This window comes from Balaenoptera physalus (assembly GCF_965194825.1).
Source record: "Balaenoptera physalus genome assembly, chromosome: 19".
Lineage (NCBI taxonomy): Eukaryota > Metazoa > Chordata > Mammalia > Artiodactyla > Balaenopteridae > Balaenoptera > Balaenoptera physalus.
Genome location: NC_138900.1, coordinates 11,409,769 through 11,434,123, shown reverse-complemented (window position 1 = coordinate 11,434,123; position 24,355 = coordinate 11,409,769). Strand labels below are relative to the sequence as shown.

The 24,355-nt window shown below is 51.7% G+C and overlaps 2 protein-coding genes across 4 annotated transcripts in view; one reads left to right on the top strand and one right to left on the bottom strand.

Annotated features, from left to right (window-relative positions):
* SRRM5 (serine/arginine repetitive matrix 5) overlaps window positions 1–24,355 on the top strand; it is a gene marked incomplete at its 3' end in the record, with an annotated part of 172,816 nt that overhangs the window by 85,913 nt on the left and 62,548 nt on the right.
* The window catches only part of XRCC1 (X-ray repair cross complementing 1), a 53,652-nt gene continuing 32,207 nt past the window's right edge, over window positions 2,911–24,355 (bottom strand). Inside the window, exons 3-17 of one of the 3 annotated variants that reach the window (XM_082438710.1) lie at window positions 16,093–16,203; window positions 9,412–9,570; window positions 8,424–8,498; window positions 8,222–8,327; window positions 7,951–8,060; window positions 7,764–7,869; window positions 7,282–7,540; window positions 6,867–6,983; window positions 5,874–5,967; window positions 5,586–5,718; window positions 5,206–5,257; window positions 4,977–5,113; window positions 3,656–3,746; window positions 3,179–3,254; window positions 2,911–3,073 (exon numbers count right to left, since the gene is read on the bottom strand). In XM_082438710.1, the coding sequence (XP_082294836.1) occupies window positions 2,960–3,073; window positions 3,179–3,254; window positions 3,656–3,746; window positions 4,977–5,113; window positions 5,206–5,257; window positions 5,586–5,718; window positions 5,874–5,967; window positions 6,867–6,983; window positions 7,282–7,540; window positions 7,764–7,869; window positions 7,951–8,060; window positions 8,222–8,327; window positions 8,424–8,498; window positions 9,412–9,570; window positions 16,093–16,203 (1,740 nt within the window). In that variant the 3' untranslated portion in view covers window positions 2,911–2,959. Of the gene's footprint in view, window positions 3,074–3,178; window positions 3,255–3,655; window positions 3,747–4,976; window positions 5,114–5,205; window positions 5,258–5,585; window positions 5,719–5,873; window positions 5,968–6,866; window positions 6,984–7,281; window positions 7,541–7,763; window positions 8,061–8,221; window positions 8,328–8,423; window positions 8,499–9,411; window positions 9,571–16,092; window positions 16,204–24,355 lie in introns of all 3 variants that reach the window. The other 2 variants (XM_082438709.1, XM_082438711.1) reach the window with 2 other exon arrangements.

The following is a 24,355-nucleotide window of genomic DNA, read 5'->3' as shown; positions in this document are numbered from 1 at the left end:
AGTACAGATCGTAGAGGAAAAGACTGGTAAATTTGATCATAAGCAAACCAAGTTACAACGATGATAGAGAGACAGTATTATGAGGGTAGATCTGGCAAATACGCTTAGATATAGAGGGTGAGGAAAGGCCTTCTCGAGGAGCTGTTGTTCAGAGCTCAGATCTGAAAGGTGTGGAGGATGGAATGAGAGGTGGTTTGTGCAATCTCCAGCATGAGGCTGGAACCAAGCAGACAAATGGAAATCAGGGGGCCTCAGGACTGCAGGCTGCTCAGCAAGGCCCTTGGGGGAGGGGGGAGGGGCAGCGGAGGGGCAGGCTCCCTCCCCCAAAGCCAGCAGTATGGCTTGTGTCCATATTTACCGTGGAGCTGCCCCGAAAGATTTCCTCCAAAGCGACCCCACCCCACCGCCATCAACGTTTCAAGGACACAAACTCATCTCGGGGGGTGTCCATCTGGTCCAACCTTACTTTGTCCAGATGGGAAAGCTGGGTGCAGGAGGGATGGGATTTGCCCGCAGCCAAGCAAGGGACAGTGCTGGGTCAGGGTGGATCCTGGGTTTTCCTGATACCCCAACACCCTGCTACTCCTTGCACTTGTCCTGCCTGAAGACCTCTGCACTTGCTCTTCCTCTGCCTGGAATGGTTCCCCCAGAACCTCCCTTACTTCTCCCAAGTCCCTGCAGACAGGTGAGTCCTCTGAGACACGTTCCCTGATGACCCGATCACTCTCATCACTGTATAACAACACTGCCTGGCCTTTTCTGCTCACACAGCATTTATCGCTGCCCCACACTGCAGGACACTTGCCGTCTCTCTCCCCGGCAGAGTGTCAGCCCCGTTAAGAGCAGGGGACTCGTGTCTGTTTTTTCACTCTGCAGCCCCACTGTCTCACACGTGGTGGGTGTGGTGGGCAGAATAATGGCCTCCCAAAGATGTCCACATCCTAATCCCTGGAACCTACGGATGTGTTATGTGGCAAAGGTTGAATTAAGGCAGCATAAGGAATGAAGGTTGCTAAGTGGCTGGCTTTAAAACAGGGAGATTATCCCAGGTTATCTGGCTGGGCTCAGTGTAATCACAGGAAGAGTCAGTGTCAGTGACACAGCATGAGTAAGACTCGACTGGCCCTTGCTGGCTTTGAAGATAAAAGGGGCGTGGGTTGTGGGCAGCTGCTAGAAGCTGGAAAAGACAAGAACGCGGGTTCTCTCCCGGAGCCTCCAAAAGGAGCGCAGCCCTGCCTACACCTTTTTAAAAAAAATTTATTTATTTATTTTTAGCTGCATTGGGTCTTCGTTGCCGCGTGCGGGCTTTCTCTAGTTGTGGAGAGTGAAGGCTACTCTTTGTCGTGGTGTGCGGGCTTCTCACTGCAGTGGCTTCTCTTGTTGCGGAGCACGGGCTCTAGGCAAACGGGCTTCAGTAGTTGTGACTCGCAGGCTCTAGAGCGCAGGCTCAGTAGTTGTGGCTCGTGGGCTCTAGAGCGCAGGCTCAGTAGTTGTGGCTCGTGGGCTCTAGAGCGCAGGTTCAGTAATTGTGACGCACAGGCTTAGTTGCTCCGCGGCACGTGGGATCTTCCTCGACCAGGGATTGAACCCGTGTCCCCTGCATTGGCAGGCAGATTCTTAACCACTGTGCCACCAGGGAAGTCCCCCTGCCTACATGATGTTTAGCCCACTGAGACCCATTTTGGACTTCAGACCTCCAGACCTGGAAGGTTATACCTTTCTTTTAAGGCACTAAGTTGGTGGTCATTTGCTACCCAGCTCTGACCCTGCCCTTTGCCCTTCGACCCCTTCCTGACCTCCCCAGGATGAAGTCCGAGCTTCTCAGCCTGCCGTTCACAGTGCTTCTGGACCGCCCTGTCCTGCTTTCTATAGCGAGGGAAAGGCTCTCCATCCGTGCTGTCCAGCCCAGGAGCCAGTGAGCACTTGAACTGCGGCCAGTGTAACTGAGGAAGTGAATTTTTCTTTTCGTTTCACTGTCCTTAAGTTTTATTCATTCATTTATTTATTTATTTATTTATTTATGGCCGCGCCGCGAGGCATGTGGGATCTCAGTTCCCCAACCGGGGATCGAACCCGGGCCCCCTGCAGTGGAAGCGCGGAGTCCTAACCACTGGGCCACCAGGGAAGTCCCTGTCGTTAAGGTTAAGTAGCCACGTGTGTCCAGTGGCTGCTGCACTGGATGGCACAGCTGCCAGGCCTGTGCCCACCTTTCCAGCTCGGTCTGCCCCTGAAGCCTCGTCACCAGAGGGGCGTGCTCCTTCACCTGCCCCCCGGGCACCAGGCTGGCTCCCACTGCCCAGCCTTCGCCCACACCATGGCCCCATCCCACCTTCTACCCTAATTCTCCAACGCCCAGTTCAGTTCCCACCTTAAATGTGGTGGAGCCTTGAAGGGGGTTCAGGATTTGGTGGGGGGTGATTAAAATGCCCCTTCCCCCAATTCTACCTCCCGAATGAGGTGATATCAAACCAGGCTGGTGACGGTTTCACAGCTACTTCTGAGAGCCCTGGAGAAAGGGAGATGTCCCTGGCCCAGAGAGCTGAGACTTAGAGAGAGAGAGGCCCATCCCATGAATATGCCAGCCCCCAGTCCAGGACCCCCAGAGGGACAACCGAGACGCAGGAATGGGCTCCAGGGGGGTCAGACCAGCTGAGGGTGGTGCTGAGTGTCACATTCCTAATTCCCTGCCACCTGCCACCAAAGGGGGGAGGGGCCCCGAAGAAGTGACAAAGAGCTCCTTCCCTACCAGACCCCAGACAGAGAGCCCTTCGTTCTTTCCGGGACCCCAGCACAGGAGTCGTTAGGCAGCCCAAAGACCCGGCCTTCAGAGGGGAAGCAAAACCAAACATAAGACAGAAAGCGGGGAACCTGCTGTGGGTTCTGGGAGACACGGGTGAGAGGGGCAGCCGCTCCAAACCAAGTCACCTTTATTAAACCCATGTGTGTATGAGCACATACTTCACGCCTGGGGCACCACCCCGTAGAGCTGGTGGGGAAGTAACTTCTGCTTCTCGTTGCAACTGTAGATCCACCGGGGACGGACGAACACCAAGGAGGGGTTGTCCATCAAGGCCTGCAGGGTGGGGTGGGGTGCATGCAGGAACATGTGAGCCAGGAGGGGGTCGGGGGGATGCTAGGGCAGGTTTGGTCTCCCTCTCCCTGCCCCTTCAGGACTCACCTCCTCAAAGCTGGGGTCCCACTCCTGTGCTGTGATCACAAACTGTACCCGGTCGCTCATATAGTCCTCAAGCTCCCTGGCAGGAGAAGAAAAGAGGCAGAGAATCGGTGTCCCCTCTCTTGACACCCTACTCCCCAACCATCCTCAGAGGCCATTCTCCATCCCCACCTACGTCCCCTATAGGCCGCCTGCGGGTCGCCCACTCTCCCACGTGCCAGGCTCCCCACAGCCCCGAAACCGACAGCTCCTGCAGGCGCCAATCCTTTCAGAAGGCCAGTGTGGAGCCTCGCTTTAGAGAAGAGGAACCCGAGGGGAAGCTATGCATCCAGGGCTGCCCAGCAGAGTGAGCAGGACCGGCACGGAACTCCACAGCCTGTGCCCAGCCTGGGGGTCCGCCCTTCTCCATCCTCCCGATGGCCCTTCTCCCCACGACCTACCGCACCTCCTCCCCTGCCTCCCCTGTCCCCAGAGACTGACCCGTTGAAGGCTGTGACATAACGGCTGAGCGTCCGCCGCTCGTCCCCCGGGAACTCCCCGTACAGGAAGAAGTGTTTGCCCTGGAAAAAGTCTGCAGGGGAGATGGCGGGAGAGCCAAGCGTGAGGCCCCTGGAGTCCCAGGGCACCAGCCAGGAGCCACAGAACACTCAGAGGCAGGACAGCAAGGCCAGCGCAGCGGCCGGAGGGGGAAAGGGGTGTCTGTGTACAGCCTGGCACGGGAATAATCCATGACAAGCAGTGGTTCCCGGCCAGACCCATCTGCGCCTCTGGGGAGTTTTGCTTCGTTTTGTTGCAAGAATGATAAAAGACACAATTACTATTATTGCAACATGTTTCTTACACCAGGTCAATCACTTCATTAGCTTGGCCTGGCTTGGAAATTTCACATCCTGCCACTTCCTCGCCATGGCTGTCCCACTACTTTTTAATCAGCGCCTTCTCTGGCTCTGACCCTCAGAGTGGTTCTTCGTTCCAGTTTGACACGATTTTCCATCAATTTGCCAATGCCATGTTTGGGGCTTTGGAGGATCAAAGTACTTTCCTGCCATGGTTCCCATGAGGAACCAAGCAGAAACGGCTTCTTCCAGTGGCCACTGACCCTCACCTCTGCTCAGACCCTCTGACTGCCCGGCTCTCCCTTCATTCTCTCTCTTTTTTTTTTTGGCCTCACCGCGCAGCATGTGGGATCTTAGTTCCCCGACCAGGGATCGAACCCGCGCCCCCTGCAATGGGAGCACAGACTCCAGAGTCTTAACCACTGGGCCGCCAGGGCAGTTCCCCTCTCCTTTCATTCTTGACCTGGCCCTGCCCCACGCCTCCCGTGATCATGTCTGGGGTGACGAATAACAATGCTGGCATCACGTAGGTCCCAACAGAGATCAGCAGCCACAGCACCTGTGTTCCCCAGGCCCCGCCACACACTGACAAAGCTGAACCCGGTGGGGTGGAGCCTGGGCACCTGCAGATTTTAAAAGCCCCTGGGTGATCCTGAAGCCTAGGGAGTGGGAGGCCCCCGCCGTGAGGGAGTGGAAAGCCAAAGGGGGTCTCGCCTGGGGCTGGGCTGTGATGGAAGTGGTCACAGCAGAAGTCAGGACAGGGACAGAGAGGGAAGTCAGGAGAGGATGCTGAAGGGAAGGGAACAGGCCTAAGAGGACAAGGAGGTGGCAAAGGCCAGGGACTGGGGGTGAGGAGCCTGGAAGACAAGTCACAGGGGGCAGCAGCCATCCCAGGACGGGCTGGGGCAAGTCATGGCAGAGAAGTAACAGGGCCAAATCCCACATCAGGAGGGAGGATTTCCCACCTGGGAGCTCGGGAATCGGCAGACTGGGAGACTCCGGGGGACCTTCATCGTCCGTGTTCTCATCCGTGGACCCTGCGTACGGGTCCTTGCCATTCTCCTCGCCGGAGGGCGGCCTTTGTTCCTTCTGCTCAGCCACCCTGGAGAGGCCAAGAGGGGTCGGGCAGGAGCATGCAGACCAGACGCCCCTCCCCCAGGCCAGGGCCACCCTGACCCCCAGCCCAGACCCTACCTCCTCAGCTCATCCTCGGTGTCCCCAGAATCTTCTGCCCCATTGTCCTGTCCTGCGAATGGAAGCTTAGTCAATGCGAGGCCCCTGCCTTCTCTTCTGGGAAGACTGGTAACCTTCCCTCCCGGTCTCACGCCTGAGCACAGACGCAGGCATCCCAACCCCCAGCCTCAGTGGCCCTCCAAATCCAGTTAGATCCATTGCCTGGAATCCAGCCCCTCCCCCCTCAGCCCCAGGATCCAGACGCCCAGCCCCTCCCACCTCAGACCCAGGATCCAGGCCCCCAGCCCCTCCCCCCTCAGACCCAGGATCCAGGCCCCTCAGCCCCTCCCCCCTCAGACCCAGGATCCAGGCCCCCGGCCCCTCCTCCCTCAGGCTCTGACCTGACTGCTCCCCCTTGGTGTCAGTATCTTCCTGGGGCCCTGGTGAGGGTGGTTTGGTCTCTTCTGGGGTTGGGGGTCTCTGGGGTGAGCTAGGTCCTGCTGCCTGAGAGGGCTTGGCTTTGGTCTGGGGGCGCTGAGGAGGGAGGGTGGGTCAGCAAGGACGGAAGGGGCAGCGTGGGTGTGAGCGTGGGGGGCGCCTGCAGGAGGCGGGAGTAGAGAGTTTGGGTACCATGACACACCCATGCCCCCCCCCTCCACCCTCCCCCGCCCAGGCCGGGGGCATCAGACCTTTCGGGGAGGCTTGGGGGCTTCATCCCCACTGCTGCCGCCGTGAGAGCCCCCCTCGTCCTCGCTGCTCGAGTCTGGCCCAGCCATGAGGTACCTGGGGGAGGAATCAGGCCTCAGACAAACAGCAGATGTGTCCTCTGGGGGAGGTGGGGAGGGGGCTTAGGAAGCAACAGGCACTGGCTATTTATTCAGTATTTACTAAATACTCAGGGTGGCAATCGTGGCCCCTCCTCCCAGCTCCAGGGAGGGCCCCAGAGACCCCCAGGCACCCACACCGGAGACCAGAGCACTTCCTGGCTTCCCTTCCCTCTTCGGGAAGAAATGACTTATTTCAGAAAGGGAACGACAAAAAAAACCAGAAATAATTCTCCCCTTTGAGAATCAAAGTCAGTTTCTCATTAGGCGCTAAGTGCCCCTGCAGCTCCTCCGGGCACACACCAGGCTGACCCAACCCTGGCTCCTCTGCCCAGGCATGCTCTCTGCCTCTGTTCAGCCTGGTGAACCTGTTCTCTTCCGTGAAGACCCCTAGCTCACTGCGGTCCTCCCCTTGGGCCTGCCTCCAAACTGTTATAGAGCTAAGTCCGGCCCCTCATCGAAGTCAGAGGCCTTCGAAGGCAGGACCCGATGTCCGGGGCCAGCATTGCACAGCCCAGCCTGGCGCCGAGCAGGGGCTTCAGGTGAAGGAATGTGAACGGGTCCCAACACTCCGCTCTCTGCCCTGAGGCTTTGGGAATGCTGTGTCTCCAGCCTGCAGTGTCCTTTTCCTTCGCTAAGCAGACTTCCCAGAGCCCTGCACGGACCGCCCCCCCGACTCCCCCCCCACCCCCCCGGTGTCTCCCCGCCCGGCCCCTCCTCCTGTGGGAAGTCTGCTGACTCTGGGCCAGCAGGGCCCGGCCTGATTTCTCTCCAGATCCCTGACACTGCCCAGCATGGGGACAAGGGGCAGGGTCGGGGTGTGCGTGTGTAAACCACATGCGCGCGGTGAGGCCTCACCTCCGAGAGGGCAGCCGCCGCCGCATGCGGTGACAGTCCAGCACCCACTCTTTCCGCACGATTCGGCCTCCGAGGCCTAGGACCTGGCTGTACTTGGGGGTGTTGGCAAAGGCGCAGCTGGCAGGGAGCGGAATGGAGGGTGTCAGCCTGGTGTGATCTGAGAGGTGAAGAGCAAAGAGAGACAAGGGGCACAGAGAGACAGAGAGAGACAGGGAGAGACACGGGGCAGATGTGGGAGAAGCAGAAAAGACACAGGGAGGCCGAGGGAAAGACTTAAGAATCAGAGGGAAGAAGAGAAAGAGAACAAGAGGCAGGGGATACAGAGAGGTGAAGTAACAGAGAGAAGGCGACACGGAGGAGACGAAGGGAGGCAGGGAGGGGCAGCGGGGAGCATGGGGTGGGGGCACGGGCCTACACGAGGTGGGTGCTGTCTGCAGTCCAGTCTGGCCGATACTTGGCCCCCAGCTCCAGGGCCTTGTCCCGGAGCTCCGAGCGGAAGGGGTTCTGGAAGCCGCTCAGCACCACCACCACACCCTGGAGGATCTTCCCCAGCTCCTGCGGGCCGGCGCGGGGGGCCCTGGGCTCAGCGCCTTCTCCACGGGGCTTCCCTGGCGCCGCCCCCCGTGCTGCGGCAGGGACAGGGGCAGTGGCTGGGGTATGGGTGGGAGCTGGCACTGGGGAGGCCAAGGAGTGGATTCAGTTAGTAGGTGTAGGGCTACACCCCCACCCCTTCTCCCCTCAGACCCAGGATCCAGGCCCCCGGCCCCTCCTCCCTCAGACCCAGGATCCAGGCCCCCGGCCCCTCCTCCCTCAGACCCAGGATCCAGACCCCCGGCCCCTCCTCCCCCAGACCCAGGATCCAGGCCCCTGTGGGAACAAGGAATCCAGTTTGCTCACATTTGGGTCTCTTGAGGGCGGGTGGTGAGGGCTGGGCGGATGGTTTGCTGGGGGTCTTCTTTTCTTCGTGGCTCAAATCCAGCTTCCTCTTGCCTCTGGGGGACTCCTGAGGATGAGGGGGTGGGATGGGCTGAGGCCTCCAGCTCACCTCCTCCCTCTCCACCCCACCAGGGTCCGATGATCTCACCTTGGAGGTGCTGCCTACTGTCTTGGAGGCCGGAGAGGCCGAGGAGGCGGCACTGGAGGCCTGCAGTGTAGCAGCTGCATAGCTGGGTCCTGCTGGGTCACTGGCTGCGACTGGAGAGGGAGAAAGTGGAGCCAGGTTGAGAGGGCTGGACCCTCAGACCCTTCGGCTCCTATCCATGGGACACAGAGTGTTGTTCCCAAGACCCGGGAGTGACCCAGGAGTCCAGGCCCCCGGCCTTTACTCATTCAGGACCCAGGTTTCCCGCACTCACCTGGGGGGGTCTTGTTGATCCGGCTGAAGAAGAGAGCCCCGGGTCTCAGGGAGCTGGCGCTCTCATCCTCCTCCTTCACGCGGAACTGGCCGAGCTTGGTCACTTTCTAAGGTCCCACAAGGTCAGCGCAGTGGGAGGGCTGTCAGCAGGTGGGGGTGAAGAGGTGGGGAGAAGGCTCTGGGCGGTGGCAGGTAGAGCTTACCTGGGATGAGACCTCGGCCTCCTCTTTGTCTGGGGGGCTGTGAAACCTTACAAAACTCAGGCCATAGGGGGCATCCTGGGAGAGGAGGGGAGGGAATCAGGGAGTCGGGCCAAGGACTAAGGCTTGGCCCCAATCCCTTTTATTTACAGAAACCCCTTTCTGGCTCTTTCCCTCCTATGGACACACACATCTGGGGAAGTGCCCCATGATAATGACAAGGATAATAACAGCAGGCTGTCATTGAGCCCTAACTTGGGGTCAGGCTTGGTGCAAAGCCCTTTACATGCACCAGCTCCTTGAGCCTCAGAGCAATTGGCAAAGGCTACTGGGTGTCTAAGCGAATCCACTCTGCGTGCCAAATTCCTGCCTGCGGAATGGGAGGGAGGGCTGGGTATCACTTCTGGAACTCAGAAATGCTCCGGACTCTTTCCCCCTCTGCTGGGTGGATGCAGAGCCATAAAATGGAAGGAGACTGGGTCCGGGATGACTGGCCAAACACGTCCCGGGACAGATCCAGAGGTATAAGAAGTATACCTTTACTGCGTGCTGTCATTACATACTCGGGTCTCGTCATCACAGCTTAGCATCCCTAACTTACAGCAACCCCATAAGGATCAGGAAACTGAAGCCAGAGGTCACACAGCTAAGGAGTGGAGAAGCCAGGTTTGAAACCAGCGTTCCGACTCCAGATCTCATGATATTAACTCTGAGGCCCAATTCTACGAGGCCCCATCTCCAACAAGTCAGCAGCTCCCCCTCCCAATTCCCCTGAGGTCTTGCAGGTCATCCTTCCTAATCTTCCTCCAGGAAGCGAAGATTCCTATATGGGGAGGACCTCAAACCAATTTCAGAGAATGCACGGACCCAGCCTCCTTGATGTCCCACGGGGAGACCAACTGTCCGGTCCTCCCAGCCCTCTGGGACTCAACATCGGCCTCTCGCCTCTCTCGTGGCTCAGGACCAAGGACCCCACTCCCACCCTGGGTACCTTGCTGTAGGGCTGGCTGCAGACAATTTTGACGCGGTCCCAGCGCTTCTCTGCTGCTGCCCGGACCAACTTGTCGGGCCCAAAAATGCGAACACGGTTGGAATTTGAGCCACTGCGACTCTCGGAAGGGGACATGAAAGACGAGGTGACCAGAAGGACCTGGGAAAAGGCACAGAGGATGAGAACCAGGCCTGGCTGGTTTCAGTGACACCTCCTAGGGGCTGGAAGAGGGCAGGGGCCTGAGCAGGGACCAGGGAGTCGCCAGATCCAGCTGTACCTCAACCTGCCTCAAGGCCTCTAGACCCTTCTCATTTCTGGGCCTCCAGTCAGTCCTTCCCTGACACAGGCCCCAGAGGGATCCTTCTATTCCACTTCTCTAAATTCTTCCAGAGTCTTCCACATCTGGCCACATGGCGGGAACCCTCAGGACAGGGAGCTTCAGGAGCCCTCCCAGCAGAGGATATTCACAATGACTGGCACAATATTCAAACACCTTATTGTATTTTTTTTTTTTTTTTGGCTGCACCACACAGCTTGTGGGATCTTCGTTTCCTGACCGGGGACTGAACCTGTGCCCTTGGCAGTGAAAGCGTGGAGTCCTAACCACTGGACCACCAGGGAATTCCCTCAAACACCTTTTTGAAATGCACAGCTGAGTCAGCAGAAGGGAAGTATTCGAGGCCAGAAATTACAGTGCAGAATCCAAAGAGGTAGGGGAGCTGCACCCATTACTAAGTGACTGTCTCTCAGTTCAAACCCGCCCTCAACAAACAAACAAACAAAATAAATAAATAATAAAATAAAATAGAAAAAATAAAAAAGAAAAACCAAAAAATATTTTTAAAAGAAAAACAAAACAAAACAAAACAAAACACCCCACCCTTAGTGGCTCAGCTCTGGGATGCTGGGGACATTTCTCATCTCCAGCCGCTCTTTGTCAGGCTCTGCCAGCAGGGGGAGCTAGAGAGACAGGCTGCAAGGCTGGAGGAGGGAGGCGGGATCTGAGCCTTCTTGCAGATCCCCCGAGCAGCGCCCAGGTGTGCTTCGCTCTTCCCCCGGGGCGGCAGATGAATCCAGTTTGCAGCTTCCCAACACCTGCAGAACTGGCCTCACTGCACCCTCTCAGGGACATACCAGAACCAGCCAGGGAGCTCCCCTTCCTCAGGGTCTGAGTTTCAGCTCCAAGGGCCCCACCTCCAAGCTTCGAAACATCTACCCTTCAGTCATGCCAACCTCTTCCTTTTGTTCCTCCAACACTAAGGGTGGTGACTGCTCCCTGCAGTTGCTTCCGCGTCCTACCTTAGTCTTCTGCCCTCTTCAGTTCAATACCTCGTTACTAATTCTTTACGTTAATTCTCTCTGTTAAACTAACTGGTGTGGTTTCAGTCTCCTGGTGGGACCCTGACTGATACAGTGGGTGGCAATGATGCTGGTGTTTGCCCCGTTGCTGACTCCAGGTGGCAGAGAGCTTGATTTTAAAGGGCTCTAGGTGGTGGGAGCAGGAGGGACCAGGAAAGAATGCCTGTGCTCCAAGTCAAGAAGAAAGGCATCTTAGGGACCCTGCCACAGAGCAGAGAGCTGGGCCTCTCCAACGGGCAACACCTTCTGTGGGTAAATTAGGGAGAAATGTGCCTTGTGGGGAGAGTCAGTGGGAGGCTTTAGCTCTGGGGGGACAGCAGAGAAAAGCTGAAAAATTCTCTCTGGAGACTCCTAACCGCAGGTCTGTACTCTCAAGGATTTGGAGTAAAAATCCACACTAGTTATCTGCGTGGAAAAACCCAAGGTGAAAATTTTAAGTGGTCCCATGTATGTAGTATCACCTGATGCCGGGGCAAATCCTCTTTGGAGGAACGTACTTCAAACCAGGCCCTCAAAGAATTCCCACAGATACGTTCCCCAAAAGAAGAATTAACAATCACACACACACACACACCCATGAGGCATGAGGAAACAGGCTGCCATGATTTAGGGTCAGCAGAAACCACAAACTGCAGACTCAGACCCACAAAGACTGCACATATTGACATTATCAAACACACAATATAAAAGTAATTGTGTTTAATAGTCTAAAGAAATAAACGGAGCTATTAACAGTATGATGCAGGAACAAAAACTGACCAGGCAGTTTTGAAAAGCAGTGGAAGAGCTGTGTGCCCAACACTAAGGGATGAACCATGATTGGTCCAAGTGGTCTGACTTCCTCTGCCAGTGGCTGGTCCAAGGATGGGCAATTCGATGTTAAGAGGAAGGCTGCTGGAGGCTTTTGGGAAAGATTTTCCTTCTTCATTAAAGAGAAACAGAGGATGGAAGAAAACCACTGCTTTTCTGCCATTCCACTCCTCCACTTTCTGCTTTGGATGCTACTAGGTGATGGATGGAGCAATGGCAACCATCTTGTAACCATGTGGGCAAGACCAAAAGAATCAAGAGGTGCCCAACCAAGCACCCTGACTTTGTTCAGTTGCCCAATCAACTCTGGGTCTGCCTAATGCTGGACTTCCCTCCTAAGGAAACAATAAATATTCTTAGGCAGTAAGCCATCTTTAGTTGGGTATAATCTGTTACTTAGTCTCTTTTCTAACCGACATGCTGTGAAATTAGAAAACAAAAGCTTTTTTCTGAGAAAAACATAGACTGTAACTAGGTATCTCTGTGCTCAGCTCTTGATTATGAAAAGGAAACAGCAAAGATGACAAAAATTACACAGAAGGGAAGCCAGCTCCCTGGCCTTGACTACACTTCTTTATAAAAGGGTTGATTTTGAGCCGATGGGAGAGCTGAATTACCATCTAGTGACTAAATGAAGGGGCAACACAAGCTGTGGCTGGCAGCTGCCACCCACACTAAGGGGGAGCCTCCCTCTGAATATACTCTCCTCCCATTCATTGTGAAGAGAAAACAACTCCAGTTGTTTTATTATCCAATACTGTCTTTAAGGTTCTAGGATTAAACCTTTATTCTCTAGACTGTGTTAACCTTGCAAGCTTAGATATCCCCTTTGCAGAACTTGGAGGGGTTAAAAAAAAATGTTGGGACTTCCCCGGCGATCCAGTGGTTAAGATTCCATGCTCCCAAGGCAGGGGGCCCAGGTTTGATCCCTGGTCAGGGAACTAGATCCCACATGTCGCAACTAAGAAGTCCGCATGCCGCAACCAAGACCCAGCGCGGCCAAATAAACAAATAAATAAATAAATATATTTTTTTAATGTTGATGATTTTGTAGAAAATGTCACTAGTTATTAAAATATGTGCCTTTGGCTTGGTTTGTATGAGTGACATCAACATGGACCAGCCCTGCTCGGCCCTTTTTCCTTTTCTTTCTTGGCTCTTCCAACCATATCTAGTCTCTGGGCAGAAGCCAGACCTTATAAGGCCCAGAGTCTTTAATTCAGTCTTGGCTAGGAGTTATAACAAAACTTCCAGCAGAAGTTTAATTAAAAATCTTGAGAGAATGGGAGACTATCGACATAGGGGTTTTCAGACTCTGAAAAGATCAAGCCCTAAGCTAACCATTCCACCTTTCTAGGTAGATAAGATAAGAATAATAAAGATTCACACGCCCGATTAGATAAAGTTTTAGCTAAAAATGCACTTACTCTGTTTCCATAATCATAAAGTAGAATTTTGATCTAAATCTGTTTGCCAAGAAGAACAGAAAACTTTTTTTTTATAGTTCCAAAGACCGTTGATTTTATTTAAAATTTTAAACAGGGAGGCCATTAGACTCAGTGACTCTAGTGCCTTAGGTAGCCTAAGTAAACCAACCAAAATCTAAGCCAGAGTTGGTGAACTCGAATCTAAGAAAATGAAATCAACTAATCGTGAAGAGCCAAGTCACTAGATTTTCCCAAGTAAGGGAAGCGTTTAAGCTCTAGCCAATTAAATAATTGCTTTGCTTTGCTTCCCTGTTTTCTCTCTAAAAATCTCTGTCCTAGCCCATCCACACAGCACCCCTAATCATTTTTCAGTGTTGGCTGCCTGATTTGAATTGTTAGCTCAAATAAACTCTTCAAAACATAACGTGCCTTAGTTTGTCTTTTTACAACTTATAGAACTTTTATTTTATTATTATTATCTTTTTGGCCACACCACGCAGCTTGTGGGATTTTAGTTCCCCGACCAGGGATGGAATCTGGACCCTCGGCAGTGAGAGCGTGGCATCCTAACCACTGGATCGCCAGGGAATTCCCTAGAACCTTTAGAATAAGAATGTGTGTTCAAGGAAAACCTCACTGGTTAAAATGTACCTTGTAAGGTGGAAAAAGCACTTGATAAAATTCAACACGCATGCATTTAAAAGACTGGCAATATCAAGCAGAAGTAAGGATGGGAAGCAAAGAGAACTCGTACACTGCTGAAGGGAATATAAACTGGTGCAACCATTTTGGAAAACTGTCCATTTCTAATAAGGTTAAAACATATATCTACCTGAAGACCCTGCAATTCGACTCTTAGGTATTTACCTAAAAGAGATCTCTATACAGAGGCTCGTACAAGAATGTTTGCAGTAGCTTTTTTCATAATAGTCAAAAAGTGGTGGACTTCCCTGGTGGTGCAGTGGTTAAGAATCCGCCTGCCAATGCAGGGGACACGGGTTCGAGCCCTGGTCTGGGAAGATCCCACATGCCATGGAGCAACTAAGCCTGTGCGCCACAACTACTGAGACTGCGCTCTAGAGCCCACGAGCCACAACTACGGAGCCCGCGTGCCTAGAGCCCGTGCTCCGCAACAAGAGAAGCCACCGCAAAGAGAAGCCCACGCAACGCAACAAAGAGTAGCCCCCGCTCGCCGCAACTAGAGAAAGCCCGCACAGAGCAACAAAGACCCAATGCAGCCAAAAATAAATAAATAAAATAAATTTATTAAAAAAAAAACAAAATGGTGGGGAGTTCCCTGGCGGTCCAGTGATTAGGACTCAGCACTTTCACTGCTGGGGCCTAGGTTCAATCCCTGGTTGGGGAACTAAGATCCTGTAGGCTGCACAGCATGGCCAAAAAAAAAGTGGCAACAGCCCAGATGCCCGTCAACAAGAGAATGGATGAACAAATTGAGATCTACACTTACAGTGAGACTGCTCAACAATAAGGTGGAACAGACCACTGACATATATATGATATGTTAGAACATCAAAAAAACAGTATGTTGAGTAAAGCCAGCCACAAAAAAAGAACACATGCTATAAAATTCCACTTATGTGAAATTCTAGGACAGGCAAGAAAAGAGATCAGTGGTGACCTGAGCTGAGGGTGGGAGGAGTGACTGCAAAGGGACACGAGGGAACTTTCAGGAAGGCCGGCGATGCTCTACGTCTTGATCTGGGGGACGGTTACGCAGGTGTGTACATCTGTCAAAACGCTGACCTGTGAGTTTTATTATATGAGAAATATACCTCAATTGAAAACAATTTCTCACTGCAAGAAAAAAAACCGTATCTTGTAGAAAACTGATTTGTTCACTTAAAATTGTAACCTCTCTTTTTCACAGTAGGTTTATTTTTACCCAAAATCAATTCGTTGATTGACCAGCTGGCTCATTATGATCTCACCACTCCGGCTCGAATTCATTCAACCAGTTAAAAAAAGGATTGGGCCAATTTTTTTTTTTTTTTTTAAATAGTATTTACTTTTTTTTTTTTTTTTAAACTTTTTTGGGTTTATTTATTTATTTATTTATGGCTGTGCTGGGTCTTCGTTTCTGTGCGAGGGCTTTCTCTAGTTGCGGCAAGGTGGGGGCCACTCTTCATCGCGGTGCGCGGGCCTCTCACTGTCGTGGCCCCTCTTGTTGCGGAGCACGGGCTCCAGACGCGCAGGCTCAGTAGTTGTGGCTCACGGGCCTAGCTGCTCCGCGGCATGTGGGATCTTCCCAGACCAGGGCTCGAATCCATGTCCCCTGCGTTGGCAGGCAGATTCTCAACCACTGCGCCACCAGGGAAGCGAATTGGGCCAATTTTTAAAATTCAGTAAGTCCCCTACATACAAACTTTCAAGTTGTGAACTTTCAAAGATGCGACTGTGTCCCTGTATGCCAGCTGTTGTACTGTACTACTGTACTTTTCAAGGTACTCTACTGTAAGATTAAAAATGTTTTTTTTGGAGTGTTTGTTTTTTATGTATTATTTGTGTGAAAAGTATTATAAACCTATTACAGTACAGTACTATACTATTGTGTTAGTTGGGTACCTAGGCTAACTTTGTTGGACTTATGAACAAACTGGACTTACGAACGGGCTCTCGGAACGGAACTCATTCATATGTAAGGGACTTACTGTATTTGTAATAGAGCAAAAGGCTTGTAAACATTTGTCACAAATAAAGTAACTAAGAGAGGCACCCCAAGCAATTCGGAATCTCAATTGGCTGCGACATCTCTGAGAAGTTCTGGGACCAGAAAAAAAGGAGTTTTGCTCTCAAGCAGCAGACTGAATGGTAGAACAAACAGGTGCCTCTGGTTGTTTCTGCAACCATGTTGCAATTTCAGCCGCGTCCCTGCGCCCCCGGTCCCTGCCGCACACAGCTCATCACCTGGGTCTGCTCTTTGTCTCCTGGAACCCTGGGTTCCTCCAGAGGGCCACCGTCAGTGTGACTCGCCTCCACGCTGGCCTGGCGCCTGGGAGGCCTGGGGCCTCGCTGGGGGCACCTGGGGCAGGGATCAGCAGGGGGCCCACCCCAAGGCCCTGCTTACCTCGTAGTCCTGCTCCCCGGCCCCTCCGGCTGAGCTGCCCACCAGCACCTCCACGAAGGCCGAGCCGTCGTTCCCGATGTCCACGCTGTGTATCTGCTCCTCCTTCTCTAGCTGCAGGGGCGGGAAAGCGCACTGTCAGTGCTGCTCTGCCTCCCCAGCTCCCTGCGGGACCTCGGAAGATGGATGACCCCCATCCGGCCCCCCCGTCTCCTTGCAAAGTCAACTCGGTGACAGTGAAGACAGGGCTGAGTGGGGCCACTGTGTCCCCTGCACGCAGCACAGGGTGTAGAGTCAGAGCTCGAAAATATTCACCGACCGACTGCATAAGCTCCCACACCCACTTCCCTGACTCCGCCACACACTGCCGGATGGGCCTCTAACCCGCCACCACGGAGCTCTCCTTGGTGGCACTATGCAGACAAATGGCACATCTGTCACCCCCAACCCCAATCACACAGGGCTCCGGGGAAGCTCCCTGAGGGTAGGGGCCTAGTCTGGTTTTGCTCACCACTGATTCCTGGGTTTGAGTCCCAGCTCTGCCACACGCTAGCTATATGGCCTTGTCAGCTCACCTCTTGGAGCCTCAGTTTCCTCATCTGTAAAGTGGGGATGATCACCCTATCTAGGATTACGCACATAAATACTACGGCCTCAGGGCCTGGCATGAAGCAGGCACCCTGCCGCTGCCAGTCAGGAGGCAATATTAGTCGCTGCTGGATGATTATTTGTCAAAAGAAGGAAAGAGCTGACTGTAGGGTGGCTTCCCCCAAAGTTTCTGCCATTTCTGTCTGGCAGTAAAGGCCACGTGGGGGTGGAAGGCAGTTAGGAACGGCTGAAGCAAGCCTCCTGCTTTCCACTCTGGGGATCTTTTATTTGGCTCCTAGAATGACAAGTTCCTACGACCCCCAAAGGTACCTAGTCTGCCACCCTACACCAGGATCATCTGACGGTCCGATCTGCCCTGTCACCTCCCAGTCGGGAGGCGGCCCGGACACTGCCTGCACGCTGCTGCAGGCAGGAACATCCCTCCAGGGAAGGAAGGAGCCTGGGCTTGTGCGGAGGCCAGCCTGACTTCAAATCCAGCCCTGCCACTTGCAAGCGGTGCAGCCCTGGGTGGCGTATAACCTCTCTGAGCTGCAGTTTCCTCACAAGTGAAAGGGGAGGGCCATCATAATAATCCTCCTTCCGAAGGGAGTCTAGATGACACGTACTAACCACAACCCACAGCCATTGCAGCGGACATCTAAGTGCTCAGACGTGGCCGACCCGGAATACCTGTATCTTCTCTCCGCCCCACAGCTCTGCGAGACAGGAGCTGTTATTATCTCTATTTCACACGTAAACAATGGAGGCAGAAAGCCGTTGTATCACTTCCCTGAGGTCACACAGCTGGCGTCCAGGTAACCTGGCTGGGCTAAAATAAAGGTGTCAGCAGGGCTGCATTCCTTCTAGAACTTCTGCGGGAGAATCGTTTCCTTGTCTTTTTTTTTTTAATTATTAAAGCTTTTTTTAAAAATTAATTTATTTTATTTATTTTTGGCTGCTTTGGGTCTTCATTGAGGTGCGCAGGCTTCTCATTGCAGTGGCTTCTCTTGCTGCGGAGCACGGGCTCTAAGCTCGCAGACTCAGTAGTTGTGGCGCACGGGCTTAGTGGCTCTGTGGCATGTGGGATCTTCCAGGACCAGGGCTCGAACCCGTGTCCCCTGCACTGGCAGGGGGATTCTTAACCACTGCGCCACCACGGAAGCCCATTTCCTTGTCTTGTTTCCAGTTTCTAGAGGCCCCTGCACTCCTCGGCTGTGGCCCCTTCCTCCATCTTTGGAGCCAGCAATGGCATTGCTCCAACCTCTGCTTCCGTCTTCACATCTCCTCTGACTCTGGTTCTCCTGCCTCCCTCCTTCCCTTACAAGGACCCTTGTGATTACGCTGCACACACACACACCTCCGCCCCAATCATCCAGGCCAATCTCACCATCTCAAGATCCTCAGTTCATCACATCCACAAAGTCCCTTTTGCCACGTAAAGGACATATTCACAGGTTCTGGGATTAGGATGTGGATATCTACTGGGGGACATTATTCTGCCTACCACACTTAGCTAAGCTCTTCCTGGGCCAGGCATCACTGAATCCTCACAACCACCTTGGGAGGAAGGGTCTGTAACTCTCCCAGCTTTACAGATGGGGAAACTGAGGCTCAGACAGGTAAATAAATGGCTCACATGTCACACATAGCTAGTGACTGGCAGAGAAATTCAGATCCAACTGCCTGACGACAAGCCAACACTGCTTCCCAATTCCCCACTTTCAATCCTTGACATAAAAACTCAACAGCTTGGGAATTCCCTGGCGGCCCAGTGGTTCAGACTCTGAGCTTCCACTGCAGGGAGCAAGGGTTCGATCCCTGGTCGGGGAACTAAGATCCCACATGCCGTGGGGCGTGGCTGAAAAAAAAAAAAATCTCTGCCTCTCCCACATTTAAAGCATGGGGCCCTCCATCTAGTAGGCTGTACATATTTGTATTTTAATGAATGGTTCTTATTTCATATACGACTACTTCTAGTTTAAACACACACATGTACTCCCCTGTCTTTCTTTTGATAAATAAAAAATCTCTTATAAAAACATGGAAACAACCTAAATGCCCATCAGTTTATGAATGGATACACACTGTATGATATTCTCTACAACAGAACAGTATTCAGCTGTAAAAAGGAATGAAGCACTGATCTAAGCTACAACATGTAGGAACCCAGAAAACCCGATGCTGAGTGAAAGGAGCCAGACACAAAAGGCCACACATTCTGTGGTCTTATTCATATAAATGTCCGGTAGAGACAAGTCCACAGAGACGAAAAGTACCTCAGTGATACACATACACGCTAGTGCATATAAAGTAGAAAACCAACAAGGACCTACTGTATTGCACACGGAACTATACTTCATATTCTGTAGTAACCTATAACGGAAGAGAATCTGAAAAAAAACCTAAAAGGAACACAACATTATAAATCAACTATACTTCAATTTAAAAAAATTGGAGGGACTTCCCTGGTGGCGCAGTGGTTCACACTCCATGCTCCCAATGCGGGGGGCCCGGGTTTGATCCCTGGTCAGGGAACTAGATCACATGTGCGTGCCGCAACTAAGGGTTCACATGCCACAACTAAGGAGCCCGCCTCTGCAACTAAGGAGCTCTCGAGCCACAGCTAAGGAGCTCACTGGCCTGAACTAAGTAGTCCACGTGCTGCAAATGGGGAGCCGGCGAGCTGCAACCGAGGAGCCTGCCTGCCACAACTAAGACCCAGCACAACCAAATAAAAATAAATAAATGAATATTTTTTTTTAAGTTTAAACTAAAATAGTAATATATTTTTTTCTTGAAGATTTAAAAATTAAAAAGAAGGTTACTATCAAGTGTTGATTTAAATGTACACCAGCAGTGTTAAATGCAGATTAATTCAGTAAATTCACTTGAGTGAAAAAAAATAAAATAAACAACTGAATTCCCTATTTAAAAAAAAGTACATCAGTGGTTGCCAGCCGCAACCTGGGGAGAGGGGAATAGGGAGTGATCGCTTAATGGTTTTCGGTTTCTTTTTGGGGTGATGAAAATGTTCTGGATTAGACAGCAGTAATGAATGCAGAACAGTGTCAATATACTAAAAAACCCTGAACTGTACACTTTAAATGGTTAAAATAATGACCTTTACATTACGTGAATTTTATCTCAAGAAAAAAGAAGTGAGTGTTCAGTAAGGATCAGCTGTTAGGAGAAAGGCTTAAGCACAGGATGAGTCACCTGTGGCCCAGGTTTGTGTGCACCTTTCCCAGGAAGACAGAATTCACGACAGTGGAAGAAATGAGACATGGAAGGTTTGCAAAGTCCCAGAGACATCTTATTAAAAAAACTGTTCCAAGACAAATATCATATGATATTGCTTATATGCCGAGTCTATAAAAAAAAAAAAAAAGATACAAACGAACTTATCTACAAAACAGAAACAGACTCACAGACTTAGAGAACGAACTTATGGTTACCAGGGGCTAGGGTTGGGGGGAGGCACAGATTGGGAGTTTGGGATTGACATGTACACACTGCTATATTTAAAATAGATAACCAACAAGGACCTACTGTACAGCACAGGAAACTCTGCTCAATACTCTGTAATAACCTAAATGGGAAAAGAATTTGAAAAAGCATACATACATGTATTTGTATAACTGAATCACTTTGCTGTACACTTGAAACTAACACAACATTGTTAATAAACTCTACTCCAATATAACAACAACAAAAAAAACTGTTCCACATCCATGAAAGAATAAGGTAGAACTTGATGCACCATTAAAAAGAATAAGGTAGAACTCGATGCACCATTAAAGAGAATAAGGTAGAACTTGACGCCATGACAATGGATCTCCAAGATATAGTTTCTTGGAAGAAAACAAGGCAGAGGACTGTTTACATACAGTGTACTTTCTAAAAGGCGGGGAGGGGTGGATATATATGCTTGTAGGTGGACAGAGTGACCCGGGGGGGCACATGAGAAACTGCTCACAGTGGTTGCCACAGGAGGGAAGACCTGGGCAGCAGAAATCGGGAGGACGGGGGCAGGGAAGCAGGTGGCGAGGAGGAATTTTTCCTTTTCACTGTATACCCTCCTTTTTGTGCCTTTTGAGTTTATGCACCATACGCATATAACACCCATTTGGTAAGTTAATAAAACCACAGTGGTTATCTCCAACAATGGAATACTATGCAGCCACACCCAGCAAGGAGGATGAAACTAACAAACAATGCTGGGAAAGAAAAGAGCAGCCAGAGGTGAAAGTACTATATACCATGCGATTCCATTTATGTACAATCAAAACCAGCCAAAGCTAATCCATGCCGTTAACAATCAGGGTCATGGTTACCCTTGCGGGGGGCAGTGACAGGAAGGAACGTGGGAGGGGGGTGTGTCCTGTTCCTTGATCTGGTTGGCAGTACACGGGCTGCAGTTTGTGATGATTCACTGGATTGCATGCTTTGCTGTACACACGTGTCATGTCAAAAGAAGGTAAAAAATTTTAAAACACCACAGTGGCAAACTGGGTGATGAGAAAACCACTGAAAAACAGAAACACAACGTGTCCACCTTGCTACTGAACATCTTTTCTAAAGAACACACCTCGGCATCCGGGGGGCGGGAGTTACACCTGGGCTGCGTCTCAGCCACTCCCACCGGCCCAGGAGCGGTTAGCAAGGAGGCTGGAACTGCCCTCCTGGGAGCAGGTGATGGGTTGGCGACAGAGCCTCTTTCGGCCACCGCAAACGAAAAAGGCGTGTGGGGCTGTCACGAGCAGAGGACTGAACCCCAGATGGTAATACAGAGATACTGTGAGATACTATGTGAGGGGGAAAAAAATACACAGTAGTAGGAAAATCCACAGATCAATCTACGTGTCTTGGTGTCCTGAAGTTTCCGCTTATCACTTGCTTGAAAAGAACCAAAATTAGCATTTGGTGAGTTTGGAGTCACCCTGCACGCTGGCAAGTGCCAAATGCCACCAGATTTTCCGAAGGGTCTCCAACGCGAAATAAATCGACAACTGCTGTGACAGTGCTGCCTGCTCCAGCACTTCTCCCCTGCAGTTTATTCTCTACCTGGAAACCTCACAGAAGATTCTGTGAGAGGGGGCTTCCCTGGTGGCTCACTGGTTAAGAATCCACCTGCCAATGCAGGGGACTCGGGTTTGAGCCCTGGTCCGGGAAGATCCCACATGCCGCGGAGCAACTAAGCCCGTGCTCCACAACTACTGAGCCTGCGCTCTAGAGCCCGCGAGCCACAACTATTGAGCCCGCAAGCCACAACTACTGAAGCCCGCGCGCCTAGAGCCCGTGCTCTGCAACAAGAGAAGCCACCGCAATAAGAAGCCCTCACGCTGCAACGAAGAGTAGCCCCCGCTCCCCGCAACTAGAGAAAGCCCACACACAGCAACGAAGACCCAACACAGCCAATCAATCAATCAATCAATCAATCAATCAATCAATAAATAGAAGATTCTGTGAGAACCTAAGTCACATTCTGTTCCTCCTCTGCTCAGAGGTCTTCCACGGCTCCCATCTCATGCAGAGTAAATGCTTAAATCCTTACAATGGCTTTTAGGCCTTACGTAGGTTAGGGGTCCTCTACCCACACCCCATCAGCTCCTACCCCTCTCCCCTGTCAACTCCACTCCACCCACACACAGGGCTTGCTGTTGTCCCTCCAGCCCGCCAGGCACCAGCCTACCAGGCGCCAGCCTGCCTTGGACTCTGTTTCTTTCCCAGGTGCCTGCATAACTCACTCTGCTTGAAGGTTAGCTTCTCAGGAAGGCCTTCCCTAACACCGTATTTAGAAAAAAACCTCTTGCCACTGCCTCATCTCCCACTGGAGGCATTTCTCATTCCTGTTTTTTCTTTTTTTAATATTTATTTATTTATTTGGTTGCACTCGGTCTTAGTTGCGATAGGCAGGCTCCTTACTTGTGGCTCACCAGCTCCTTAGTTGTGGCCCACGGGCTCCTTAGTTGTGGCACGTGAACTCTTAGTCGCGGCACGCATGTGAGATCTAGTGCCCTGACCAGGGATCGAACCCCGGCCCCCTGCATTGGGAGCGCAGAGTCTTAACCACTGCACCACCAGGGAAGTCCCTCCTCACTTCTCTTAACCATGTAATTTCCTCCCTAGCACTCATCACCTGACACACGCACATTTTACTTATTAATCTGTCAGTCTTTCCTTGCCAACGTAAAATCTCCAAAGGACTGACGTACGTTTGTCTTGTGCTGTCTACTGCACTATGCCCCAGTACCTAAAACAGTGCTGGGCCTACAGAAGGCGCTTCTATGAATGAATGAACAAATGAATCCATCCACTCCCAAGTCTCCAGGGCCTGTCCCTGTGCTGACAACTCCTACAGCCCTATCTCCAGCTCCATGTCCAATCGCTAGCTGTCCCCTGGACGTCCCAAAGTCATAGCAAACCCGGACATCCCAACCAATGTATCACCTTCTCAAGCTGCCCCTTCTCGAGGCTTCCCACTTTGGTGACAGCTGCAATATCCCCTTTGGTCTCCCAGGCCAGAGAACCCTGTGCCTTGTCTGGCTCCTCTGGCACCCTCACTCCCCATAGCCTGTCTCTTCTTGCTCCCACTGCAACTGGGGTGCAGACCCAAATGGGATGTTCCTGATCATAAGAGAGCCCAGCAGAATCATCGCCCAGTAATGAACACATGAATCCCTCCCTTTACACAAACACCTGCCTGCTGACACGGCACTTTTGCAAACATTACATCACGGGATTTTCGCAACAACCCTGGGCTCAGATCACATTATTCCCAATGGGCAGATGAGAAAACAGGTTCAGAGGAAAGAAACCATTCGCCTGAGGTCACAGGGTGGGTAAGAAGGACATGTGGGGTCTTGAATCCATGTCCCAAGTCTAATAAAAAAACATTGGCTCTAGGCAAGTTGTAGAACCTCTCTGGGCCTAGTTTCTTCCTTGTAAAAGGGGATAATAAAAGAGTTGAGGTCATGGGGTTTTTATGAGGATTCAATGAATTAACCCACGTGAAGTGTTTAGAATGGTGACCGGCAGTTGTAATTTTTGTTCTTTTAGTTCCCTGACCAGGGATTGAACCCGGGCCCTCGGAGCATGGAGTCCTAACCACTGGACCACCAGGGAATTCCCAGGCAGCTGTAATGTTGAATAAATGGTGGCTCTCATTATTCTTACTATGTTAGGGACCTAGGAGATATTTAAATTCCTAAAATCATTCAGAAAATCTTGTGGGGCTGTGTATTTTTCCTGGGAAGAGAATTCTCAGATTCTCCCTAATTCTCAAAAGGTTCTGTGAACCAAAACTTTTTCAGAAACACTGGGCAAGAGAGAGACAATAATATGTTTTAACTCAATCAGGTAAGCCTTCCCCCAACATCCCTCCTCAAACACCCCCTATATTCAGAAGGGAGGAATGAGGTTGATTGTGGACTTCCCTGGTGGTCCAGTGGTTAAGACTCCACACTCCCAATGCAGAGAGCCCGGGCTGGATCCCTGGTCAGGGAACTAGATCCTGCCTGCCACAACTAAGACCAGCAGAGCCAAATAAGTAAATAAATATTTTTTAAAATAAAAAAATAAAATGAGGTTGCTTGGCTTAGATGATATGAGACACCTTCCAGCCCTGAGCCCAGAGACTTTAGAAGGCAGGATACATGGCAATGATTTGCTCTGTTCC